The sequence below is a fragment of the Cuculus canorus genome, chromosome Z (genome assembly GCF_017976375.1).
Source record: "Cuculus canorus isolate bCucCan1 chromosome Z, bCucCan1.pri, whole genome shotgun sequence".
Taxonomy (NCBI): Eukaryota; Metazoa; Chordata; class Aves; order Cuculiformes; family Cuculidae; genus Cuculus; species Cuculus canorus.
The window spans coordinates 12,436,092-12,448,665 of record NC_071441.1 but is presented as its reverse complement, the minus strand read 5'-3'; the positions used below and the strand labels follow the sequence as shown (position 1 = coordinate 12,448,665).

The following is a 12,574-nucleotide window of genomic DNA, read 5'->3' as shown; positions in this document are numbered from 1 at the left end:
TAAGTTTCTTGTGCAAATTTCTGACACCAGTGACCAACAAGGTTAAACCAATAGAGCAGACAGATGAAGTATGATAAAAGACAAAACTCTGCTGATTTCTTTAAGATCTGATAATCAGGTACAAATTAAGAGTGGAATGAGTGGATTAACCAAAAAAACCAAAACAATCTCTTTTTACACCTCCAAATAACTTATACTTGTTTACTGATGAAAGTATCTGTTTGTGGGCCCTGAATAGCAATTTTTAAATTTGTTTAAATGGAAAGCCTTCCAGAGGACACAACAGTACACAGTTGTACAAACAAATGAAATTTGAAATTTTCTCCTAAAAGTAAATATTTACAGTCACTGGTAACAAGCATCTCTGACACACTGAAAGATGATTCACGTTAATAGTTTTCCCATTAAAAGAAATACTGCTTTGAGTGCCAATGAAGCCTCACTGACAAGAAACTAAAATCAGGATGATGACCATAAGGAAACAAATTCTTTGGCACCAAGAGTCTCCAATGCCCTCAGCACTGAATCTGAAGGTGGACAGTCCTCTTCGGAACACAACAGCAATAATAAAGTAGCATTTCCTGCCATCTACATAAAGTGTGAAAGCCTTCAATATACAAGACGAACTTCCTTTCCTCAACAGAAGACTAGCCTTTCAGGGACATGGCAGGTACAAAACTCATCCTTCTTAAAGTGATGCCTGATTAGCAGTGACTGAAGAAACTGAAGGACTTTGATCAATGAAGATAAAACATGAAGTGCCGAACTACCAAAAAGCATAACATAACTTAACTCAACCTTCATTACAAAAAGTCCTCCTAATCAACTTAAGATATAAAATAAAGGACCCTATCGGAAACTGCCACTTTAAAAGTACAGTCTTAAGCTACTCATTGCTAAGAAAAGTCACTGGATTCAGGGAGGTTGCTGGAAATACTACTATAAAAGTCATCTTATAGAGTTCCCATTTTATTTAATGGAAATTAATTAAACTAACCTTATTAATTAAAAATGATGTGGTTTCTCCTCTCCACATTTTGCAAGCTTATGCAAAAACTTTAAGAAAACTACTTAATTAATATTAATATGCTTTCTACTTAATATCTCTAAGTAATTATATTTAGCAATTGAGACTTTCATTCAGTTTTCTAAGGAACTACTTTGCTGGTCCTTAAAAAAATGAGGTACATGTTAATAACAGGAAAAATGTACAACATGGATAAAAAGGAACTCTTCTTTCTAATGCTAGTTGAAGCAGCCATAGCATAGGCCTGTACTTTGCTCTACAATCACTGAAGCACAAAAACATACCTGCCAGAGACACCACCCTCACCTTTCTAAGTAAGAAATCTTCTCTTTTCTCATTCACGTCAGTGGGAGAGTGTGGCACAATGAACGAGAGTTGAACAGAGCTACAAAGGAACTTCCTATAAAGTGGAAATGTTCACCTTATCAAATTCACAATTTCAAAATCCTCTTGGATTGCTCTGAAAGAGCAAAATCAGCACATTAGGAAAAAATTCCAAAGTTAACATAAAAAGCAGCAACCTCCAATACTGGGGAAAAAATACTCAAAAATAAATTAAATTGTCAGGAGCAATGCTCCAAAATGGTCCATGTCCATGCACAAATACCAGAATGAGACTCATTCAAGACTTGCTCCTCCACCTGGACGCACAACAATCTATGAGGCCCAATAGGATACATCCAGGACTACTGAAAGAGCTGCATAACATTATCATAGCACCTCTCTCCCTTATTCTTAAAAGGTCTGGGGAGGTCCCAGTTGACTGGAAGCTTGCAAGTGCTGCCCCAAATTTCGAAGAGGGTAAGAAGGAAGACCCTGGTAATTACTGGCCTGTCAGTCTCACTTCAGTGCGTGGTAAATTCATGGCAAAGGTTATTCTGGAAGTTACTGAAAAACACTTGAAAGATAATAACACAATCATCGGTCATGGCCAGTGGTTCATGAGGGGAAAGTCCTGCTTAACCAACTTGACTTTGTTTTATGACATGGTCACCCATCCCGCTGACCAAGGGAAGTCAGGAGGCGAGTAGAGTCTGGATTTTTTTTATATACATGAAAAAAGGCATACAGAAGAGAACACAACTTTGCTCTGCAAACTGACACTTGACTAAGTAAAATTATTTTGTGTGCAAGTTCAGTACCTGCAATGCAGAATTAGAGAGAAAATAGGTTGCAATTCTACACAATGTAAATTGTAATTTTATTTCAGTTCATTAATCTATTTAAAAAGTTAGGATAATACGCTCTTACATTGTATATTATTCTTGAAACAAGAATTGTTGGCTCTAATTTTTAACTGCGTATTTCTGTATATAGAATACCAAATGGCACCCCAATCTCAGTGAATTGGGAGGAGGTCGAGTCGCCTTCCGTGGAGGTGTTTAAGGAACGGGTGGGTGAAGTGCTTAGGGACATGGTTTAAGGGAGTGTTAGGAATGGTTGGACTCAATGATCCAGTCGGTCCTTTCCAACCTGGTGATTCTATGAACACTTTTACTTAGCTTTGTTAACACAAGTCCTCTTAGATGACCAAAAGCTACTATCTCATCTTTGTCTTATTCCTCACACCATGAAACAAATTTAAACGGACATGTTAATATTCATCCTTCAGTAGTCAATATCCCTTAGACCTGTAGTTCACTAACTCAACTTACTGAATTATGATTTTAATTTAGAAAAAAAGACTGAAAAGTGTTGTTTCCACTGTTCCATGACGATAACAAAATTCACACACTTGAATACATCAGCAGTTTCTATTTCTGACAGAATTCTTTTTGAAGCTCAGACTGAGACAACATGATTTTTTGTCTGATGTTCATTCTAACGTACAAAGGAAATTTCTCTTTTAAGTGAATTAATAGAAAGACCTGATCTTTTAAAAATCTATGAAAAAAATGTAGCAGAAAATAATGCTAGCTAATTGCAGGTATCTATTTGCTCGGGACACCTTTGCTTCCCATTTACTTGTCAACGAAACACTACTTTATGAATTTCTCACAATATTATTCAAATATAATGGAATCACAAAATGGTTTGGGCTGGAAGGGAACTTCAAGATCATCCAGTTTCAACCCCTCTGCCATGGGCAGGTATGCCTCCCACTACACCAGGCTGCCCAAGGCCCCATCCAACCTGGCCTTGAACACTTCCAGGGATGGGGCATCCACAAATTCCCTGGGCAACCTGTGCCAGTGCCTCACCACACTCACAGTAAGTAATTTCTTCCTACTATCCAGCCTAATCTAAGCATGTCTCTTCATTTTCTTCATTTCACAAGAAGGGCATTAAAGCAAATACTTAATTTTTTTCCCAAGGTAATCATCTGAAAGTCAGGCCAGATGCCCATTACTATTAGGCAAGGAAATCCATATTCCTAAAAGTGATGCATAAAAACTTTAAGTAAAACCAAGACTAAAATAACTACTCACAATCCTGCATCCTATCTCTGAAAACTAAATTAGCCATTTAGAATTGATATCCATGGCACAATTCCCTTGACAATTCCAAGTCAAACCCTATTATGGTACTGGAACTTAAGATTTTATGTATATATACACACCTGTAGAATTTTATATATAAGCACAAACGCACGAATATTATTTGCATATGAATGTCAAGAAAACTTCTGTTTGCCTTGAAATCTGTTATATAACTTGGTGAAAAGTATGAGCAACAGCCATAACAAAAAAAAGACCTCAGTTGGGAGAAAATTCAAGTGTATTACAAAGCAAGCGTGGAACAAGTTCAAAGCAAAACCCTGGAAAACTTCATAAAAATCACCATACATCTATTAAGGTAAAGGGCATTTAAAGCTCAGGATGTGTATCTTTACACAAACGAATGCCTATTTACGTACATAGTAAAGAATATTTAATTTTTCTGGACGGTCCTCATTCAAATTCACTCAGATGTAATGCAGTAACATATGAAAATGGGTAAATATCAACTCCCTTGCTATTTAGTTTTAAAAACTGACGTTTTGTTTGTCTGATCGCCTTCTTTGTATTAAAACTGATGCGTCTGGATGCAAATGACTCACTCCCTTTTCTGATCTTCCAACTTAATTGTTGTTAGAAAAGCCAGAAAAGATAAACAGTTTGAAAGGGCCTGCCACCTTCCCTGTAAAACAGATGCGTGAACGAAAGAGTATTTATTTTCCTCCCCCGTTCTACAGACGGGAGCAGGGCTGCTGTTTTGCAAACCCCAGCATCCCCCACCCAGGGCAGGTGGAACGGAGTCAGGCACTTTAGACGAAGGAGGAGAGCCGGTTATCAGAGGCATTTCTGAGCACAATCATAGAACCACCAGGTTGGAAAAGACCTCTTGGATCATCGAGTCCAACCATCCCTATCTGCCTCTAAATCATGCCTCTGAGCACCTCATCTGCCCGTCTGTTAAACACCTCCAGGGACGGTGACTCCACCATCTCCTTGGGCAGCCTCTGACAGTGCCCAATGACCCTTGCTACGAAAATTTTTTTCTGATATCCAGCCTGAACCTCCCCTGGCGGAGCTTGAGGCCGTTCCCCCTTGTCCTGTCCCCTGTCACTTGGGAGAAGAGGCCAGCTCCCTCCTCTCCACAACCTCCTTTCAGGTAGTTGTGGAGAGCGATAAGGTCTCCCCTCAGACTTCTCAAGGCTAAACAACTCCAGTTCCCTCAGCCCCTCCTCGTAACACTTGTTCTCCAGTCCCTTCGCTCTGCGCACAGCGATCCCGGTTTTTGCCGGAGCAGGTGCTTCCCGGTGGCCGTACAAGTGGCAGTTCTGAGGCGTGCTGGGATCGCGGGTCCCGCCCGTGACTCAGCGTCGTCCCCTCCACCACCGCTCTCGCCGCCATCTTACGTGCGGGCGCCCCTCCGCTCCGCCATACAAAGCGTGAACCACGTGACCGCCTTCCCGCCGGTGCCCTCACTCAAGATGGCGCGTGGGGCCTCCCGCCCCTTCCCCCCTACCCCCCCACCCCCGCCCGGCCCCTCCAGGCCCCTTCCTCCTCCGAAGCCTCCACCGTTGCAGAGGCCGCGCGGGGCCGCCACTTACTCCGGGGGGTAAAGGCGGAGCTCTTCGATATCTCCCAGGAAGCTGAACAGAGTCCGCATCTGCTCGCTAGTCACGGCGGAGGAGAGGTTCGTGACCTGGATGACGGACGTGGGGCCCAAGGGGAAGCCCAGCGGCACCCCGATGCCTCCACTGTTCATCATGGCGCCGCCTGCACGATCCCTGCGTTCGCGGCGGTGCCGCGCGCAGCCGGAGAGAGGCGGGCCTGGGCACAGAGACGCGGCGCCGGCCAGAGCGTCCCCGCGCGCGGCCGCTCTAGCGGTGCGCGAGGCTGCTGCTGGAGGACTCTGTGGGCGGGGTGGGGGAGGGAGCCCTTCCCTGAGCAGGTTAAAACGTGCCCACAAGGGATGGAAGGACAATGAGATGTCCATTGGAATGGTCTTTCCATAGCCAAGGCCCTTAGTTAATTGGCAGTTAATTACCCTGGGGAGCCTCCTGTACCCTGGAATAACCATTTACTATGCAGCACACTGTGTTTTGGGTTCGGTTGGAATGAGTAATCTGTCTGTAAGTAATTAAGGTGACATTCCTTGAAAGTGGGATGAAATGAGCATCCAGATATAAATGAATGTGTGTAGGACATGTGTGTAGTGAATTAGGGCTGGTGGGTTGGAAACCCCACAACTGCGTTCTAGCAGGAAGATGCGAGAAACACTTATTCACTGGTAAAAATATTGAAAAGGACAAAGTCTTTGAAGCAAAGGCAATAACATTTGTATTTTACAATTCAGCGCTGAATCAGGTGCCCTTCTAAAAGAGGCATCCCATCTTACGAAAGCAGTGGATATATAGATTAGTTTTAGACAAAGAACAGTGTAAGTCCCCGAAGAATGATTATTTTTTTAGGATATCCAACCAAAACGAGAAGTGGGTCTTTTTTTGAGTTACTGGGCAAATCTCAGAGTAGGGAGCATCTGCTTGCCCTTACAATAACACAGCTTTTCTATTTCATTGTCTGCTGAGTTTTTCCTGTGCGTAGAAAATAATCTTCCCTAAATGTGCATCATTCCCTCTTCCTTTTAGATTCTGAAAAATAACAGCACATTACCCTTACAGAGATGATGAAACTTAAAATCCATGTTACCTGCGTGTTACCATGTGCAATGGTAAAGTCTCTAGACAAAAGAACTGTCAACGTTTTGTTTAAGATTTCCTGACCTTTCCACAAGGTTTAAAGAGCATTTACTAGGGAACATTAATTGCAAATGCTAGTGGCAAAATGTTGCCAATTCAGAAGGAAGTTACAGTAAAACTTCTTTTAGATAATCAGAATAAAAGTCTTTTTCCTTCCAAGAAGTCATCTTTAGAGTAGACAGTGGGTGGTCTGTTAGAGAGGGACATCAGTGTGGTACTTGCTGGCTTCCAGGGTGAGGGGATAGAAATTAAATGAGGTAAGATGAAGACAGGAATATTAGAAAGCGTTCATTAGCCATCTTTAAGCAGAGCCTTAAAGATTTCCAAAAGAACCATTATTCACAGAGTACAACTCTTTGATATAAAATCAAATAATTATAGTTTTTTTGGCAATTTATGAAATCTAGACTAGTTGTAGACAAAGAAGTGTGTGAGTCTTCAAAGAATGTTCATTTTTTTAGGTTATCCAACCATGTCTGGAGACTTCCTTCAGGTCATCTCCTGACCTAAACCAGCTATAATTTACAAGACAATTAAGCACGTCAATAAATTCTTGCAACTCTAAGAGAGTGTTTATTCTGCCAGGTTATTCATCCATGTCTGGAGATTGTCTGCGGATTATTTGATACAAGACAGATTTGTATGACAATATAATTAAGCATACAAACCAGCTACAGCAAAACTTATCAATTAATTCTCACCAAGGCGTTGCAGTGGGGCAGTTGTTAAGGGTTTTGTTATAACTTGACTGGGAATCTATTCCGGTTAAACCAATTTTACCTTTGAGTTACAGTTGAAGCTCTCTTTATGAATTGAGCAGACTGGAGAAAATGAGTTTGAGCAAAGTGTGTGGGTGATTGCTGTGAAGGATCTGATGCTGGCAAGGAACTGCGTCTTGGCACTGAAATATTTACCTTTTCAGACATTGTTATTTGGGGTTTTACAAGTTTCCGTACCCCAAACCTGAATTGGGAAGGGACTGAAGTATTTTTTAAGTTATCTGGGCTGATGTAGATGCAAATTTGTAATACTTACCTGAGCAAGTAGGTCAGTTGTTACAGTCTTCATAGATAAGTGCTTCCTTTACGGATGCTTAACATGTTGCAGAATTTTAAGCAATTTCAAGCAATTGTAAGAGATTTATTTTATTAAAAAATGCCCATATATATATATATGTGTGTGTGTGTTTCAGGTAGTACTTATTTCAAACTGGTAATCAATGCATTCGTGTTCTTTTTCTAAATGGAATCCTAATCCAGAACTACAAGATTTAAGATCAAAGTTAAATCATTCCTTTCAACCATCCTGTTAGCTTTTAATTAGCCTAAGTTTAGAGAAGTTTTTGACAGGAGAATTCGAGATCTTTTGTTATATTTTGTGCGAAATTAAACTGTGGCATGATTATTCTATTTATGGGAACATTACATAAAATTATCCTATGTTTTGACTAGTAGAGCTCATCCAAAAGCAATTAGCAGAGGTGTAGAAACTGTTACCGCTTTGAACATCCATGTCCTTTCTCCTTTCATCTCTCGATAGAGGGTACCAAAAAATTATGTCTAAATTTTGCAAATGGAAAAGTTCTGTGATGTCAGAACTGTCTGGGATACCCTCCATCACGTAGAGCCTTTAGTAGTATATATAAAATTCTGAGCTACTGGTCTGCTTCCCCCCAAAATCCAGAAGCAAAATGCTGTCGAAGTTTTGTGCTTGCCAGTCCTTGCCACAAGATGAAAGTAGCTTGGAAAACAATACAAATAAAGAAATTAATTTGGATTTCAAAAGGATAGCAAAAGCCCCCAAACTAAAATCCTAAAGCACACACACAAACCCCAAACCAAAAAAATAAAAAAAAATTCCAAAAGCCCTGGTTCGCACAGGCTGCCATTAAAATTGCAGAAGGAAACAATTAGTCTGTTTTAGTCAAACTGTTCAAAATTTACAAGTATTTAAGAGCCACTCCCTCTCCTATAATAAAAAACAGAGCTATTCAGACAAAAAAAGTTAAATAAAAGGGGTAGACAGGCAGGGAGTCAATGCGCAAGCCGTGCCCAAACACCGTCTTCTCTCTAATGAACGGTTAACAGAACAGCATTAACATTTTTTACGGATTGCTGTAGTCTGAGAGAAAACTTTAGCTGTGATTTAAGTGGGTTAGTACATGTAGAAGCTTCTTTTCACTTTTGTTCACCCATTTTTATGCTATTTTGTAACTGTACTGGTTCACTTAGGTTCAGTAAATATTTCATTTTACCTGTGCCTTGCTTTTGTTAGCAATGATGTCAGGTTAACTAGCAAAGACCAAGGCATTCCATGCCTGCAGTGCAGAAATCCTTCCATTTCTCCCAGCTAGGGTTCCAACAGCAGCCTCCTGACAATCCACACAATAGATTTTGACTGAGCTCCAGTCCTAGAGCTCTAACCATAATTTCAGAAAGCTCTTTGCAACTGCTGAGTTATCCAGGGTTGATGAGGTGCTTGGGAGAACAGCTTTACAGCCATTGCATTAAATTCCAAAAAATATGTGTAAGACAAAAAATATGTGTAAGACAAATTTATTACTTAAAAGTTCCTGTTCTAAATATCCAAAAACAGGTGCAAACTGTGCTTCAGAAAGAACTGATTTATCAGCAGCCATTGCATAGTCAAAATTCTTTCTTTTGATGTTGTTCCAGAAATTAGATGGAGTGGGACTTTGCAATTTATTGAGGTCCACTGGAGAGTACAGTCTTCAGACACTGTGAAAGCAAATGATAAATGATAAACCATCCGTACATCAACAATGTGTATCTTCATGAGGGAAAATAAGTGATCCTCTCTGAAAACAAGAAGTAGGTAGGTTTTTTGAGGTACTGGGCGAATCTCAGAATAGGGAGCATCTGCTTGCCCTTACAATAACACAGCTTTTCTATTTCATTGTCGGCTGAGTTTTTCCTGTGCATAGAAAATAATCTTCCCTAAATGTGCATCATTCCCTTTTCTTTTTAGATTCTGAAAAACAACAGCACTACATTACCCTTACAGAGACTATGAAACTTAAAATCCGTGTTACCTGCGTGTTACCATGTACAATGGTAAAGTCTCTAGACAAAAGAACTGTCAACGTTTTGTTTAAGATTTCCTGACCTTTCCGCAAGGTTTAAAGAGCATGTACTAGGAAAGGATAATGCTAGTGGCAAAATGTTGCCAATTCAGAAGGAAGTTACAGTAAAACCTCTTTTAGATAATCAGAATAATAGTCTTTTGCTTCCAAGAAGTCATCTTTAGAGTAGAGAGGGTGGTCTGTTAGAGAGGGACATCAGTGTGGTACTTGCTGGCTTCCAGGGTGAGGGGATAGAAATTAAATGAGGTAAGATGAAGACAGGAATATTAGAAAGTGTTCATTAGTCATCTTTAAACAAAGCCTTAAAGACTTCAAAAACAACATTATTCAGAGAGTGCATCTCTTTGATATAAAATCAAATATTCCTAGGCTTTAGGCAATTTATGAAATATAAAATTTAACTTCAGATTCGTCTGCTCCTGGGGCACTGGTAAAACTTGCCTCTGGAAAGCTCAGGCCCTTGAGACCAGTGAGAAAGTCTGGAGCAAGGAGGGTACCCTTGGCAGTGGAGAATCAGGTTAAAGAAATTGTATGCACACGAGTCTGGGACCTACAATTGTTGAGGAATCCAGGCAATGTCACTGTGAGACCACTGTTAATGATCTCTGAAGAGATGTAGTGATTGAGGGAGGTGAATGTCACCCCTAGATTCCAGATGGGCAAGAAGGATCATCTGGAGAACTACAGGCCAGTCAGCCTCACCTCATTTCGGGAAGGTGACAAAGAAAACCCTCCTGGAAACTATTTTGAAACATGTTTAAGGACAAGGTGGTGATCGGTAGTTGTGAGCATTGACTTATTAAGAGACAATTATGCCTGACCACCTGATAGCCTTCTGCAATGAAGTGACTGGCTCCATGAATGAGAGAACAGCTAACGGTTTATCTGGACTTTAGCAAGGCTTTTATGACTGTGTCCCTCAACATCCTCATAGACAAAATGATAAAGCACAGATCAGATGGCAGCCAAGTGCATTGGCAGCTGGTGGAACTGCCCTGCCTTAGGGGTTGGAATCAGTGGCACAACATCCATCTGGCAATGAGTCAGTAGAGATTTACCCCAGGGTCAATATTGGGTCCAGTACTCTACATTGTCTTTATATCCTCATTAATGACCTAGACCGTGGGACATAGTGTGACCTCACCTGATTCACAGATGATACAGAACTCAGAGGAGCAGCTAAAACATTACAGTGTATGTGCTGTTCAGAGGGACTGAAATAAATGGAGAAATGGGCTGATAGGCATCTCATGTTGTTGATCAACAAGAGCATGTTGGAAAGGTTAAATGCTTCCCCTGGGCTGGAATAACCACAAACACCAGTACATGCTGGAGGCCAACTGGCTGGAAAGCTGGCTGACAGAAAAGGACCTGGGGATCCTGTTTAGCCAGTTTAGCAGGAGCAAGTAATGCATCCTTGTTGCAAAGGATGCCAACAGGCCCCTGGGCTGCATTAGCAAGAGCATCACCAGCAGGCTGAGGAAGGTGATCCTTGCCCTCTATTCTACTCGGCATGGGTGAGGCCACATCTGGAATTCTGTGTCTACTGCTGGGCTTCCAAGCTCAGGAGGTTTCTTATTAATGTGAATAAGTAACAGAAGGGAGAGTGTGAACAAGACAGTTAGACTCTTCTCAGTGGTGTCCAGGAGGCAATGGGCACAAACTGAAATACAGAACATAAGAAAAATACCTTTGTTTTTCTATGAGGGTGGTTGACTTCTGAAACTGCTCAGAGGAGTTGTGGAGTCTCTGTTCTCGGAGTTGCTTAAAATTTGGCCTGAGTGACCTGCTCTAATTGACCTAGTTTTGAGCAGGGTGGGGGTGGACTGAGTGAACTCCAGAGGGTTGTTCCAGCTTCAGGAACTCTGTGATTCTGTGAGGATTAAAGGTGATTTTCTGAATTGAGTTCACTTATTCAATCATTCCTAGTAGATAAGAAGCTTGGAAGAATACTTTTAGTTAACTTTCTATGATGAAAATACTGTTTAGTCATGTCAGGAAGTACCCATTAAAAGTGTTATATTAGTGCTGCCTTGGTAAGAATGTATGTATTCAGTGCAGATCTACTAATTACAGCTGGTGGAACAGTTCATTCTTTGATTACTTTTTTACATATATCACAAGTTCTTTGAACTACTTCACTGATTTTTTTCCATAATCGTGTATCTTCTTCGAGGAGAGAGCCGCTAAAAGAATTTAATTCTTACTATTATTGCCCAACCCATTGATTAGGAAGAAGCAGCAGTACTGTGCTCAATTAAAACTACACTGAACAGGTTTGAAAGGAATGTGATCAACAAGTGAGCATAGAACATCAACCATATTGCCAACCTGACTGTAAGAGTCTACAAAATGCTTTGCCAGAGAAACCTTCTGTGCTTACAAGAAAATCCCAATGAATTTGCTTCACTGTCAGCAAGACCACATAGTCTTAGGGGTTTGTATCTGTCAGGGTATTTGCTTTTCCCACCTGCCAAAAGATTTTTCTCAATCACCAGTTATTCTTCGTGCAGTTTGTAGCACCTATTATTCACATGACATGCTAAACACTATTCAACGAAGAAAGACTGATAGGAACATTGTTCAGGAAGGAATTGCCTGTGTGGTCGTGGGATGGTCATATGATTGATACTCCTTTTAGTGGGCATTTCTCGTCTTGAGTTTGGTTGTCAGAATGCTAGATGTTTCATTGCCGGCTATTTACATATCATCTTGCATTAATACATATGCGGGATGCTAAACAACACACTCCTAGTTCTCTTTTTTTAGTCACTGAACTGAAAATAAATAAAAAAAACCTAGCAGTTTTTAGGGGAAAGAAATTGCCCAAAGGTTAAAATAATCATTGCATAGCACAGTTTGAATTTAGGGAACTATTAACATCTTCTTGAAACTTTGAGAAAAATTTGAGTAAATGGTACAAGTATGTTTTAAAGTCTGGCATCTTTTAACCATAGCTAGCTCCTTCGGATCTCATTAAAGCATTCAAGTTGTGTTCCGTATAGTACTTTTTGTTTATTTAAGGTTGTGAATTCATATGTTTAACTTAATCTTTCAGTGTATGAGTGATTAAAATAGATGTGTATCAGTCTAGTGAAGAGATCCAAATAAAAATAAAGTGTTTTTCTTCTGAATGTTCATTGACAACCAATAGTAGAATACCACCAAAAGACAGTATATTTGTATATCTTTTGCTACATAAGTTTGTTTCCATTCACAATAACTTTACACCATTTGCCTTATCGTACAAACAAAA

At 40.4% G+C, this 12,574-nt stretch overlaps 1 protein-coding gene across 2 annotated transcripts in view; it reads right to left on the bottom strand.

Annotated features, from left to right (window-relative positions):
• Positions 1-5,289, bottom strand: part of SREK1 (splicing regulatory glutamic acid and lysine rich protein 1) — a 35,983-nt gene extending 30,694 nt beyond the window's left edge. The window contains exon 1 of one of the 2 annotated variants that reach the window (XM_054053409.1): positions 5,064-5,289. In XM_054053409.1, the coding sequence (XP_053909384.1) occupies positions 5,064-5,224 (161 nt within the window). In that variant the 5' untranslated portion in view covers positions 5,225-5,289. The remainder of the gene's footprint in view (positions 1-5,063) is intronic. The other variant, XM_009559595.2, reaches the window with a different exon arrangement.
• Between the last annotated feature and the right edge of the window lie 7,285 nt (positions 5,290-12,574).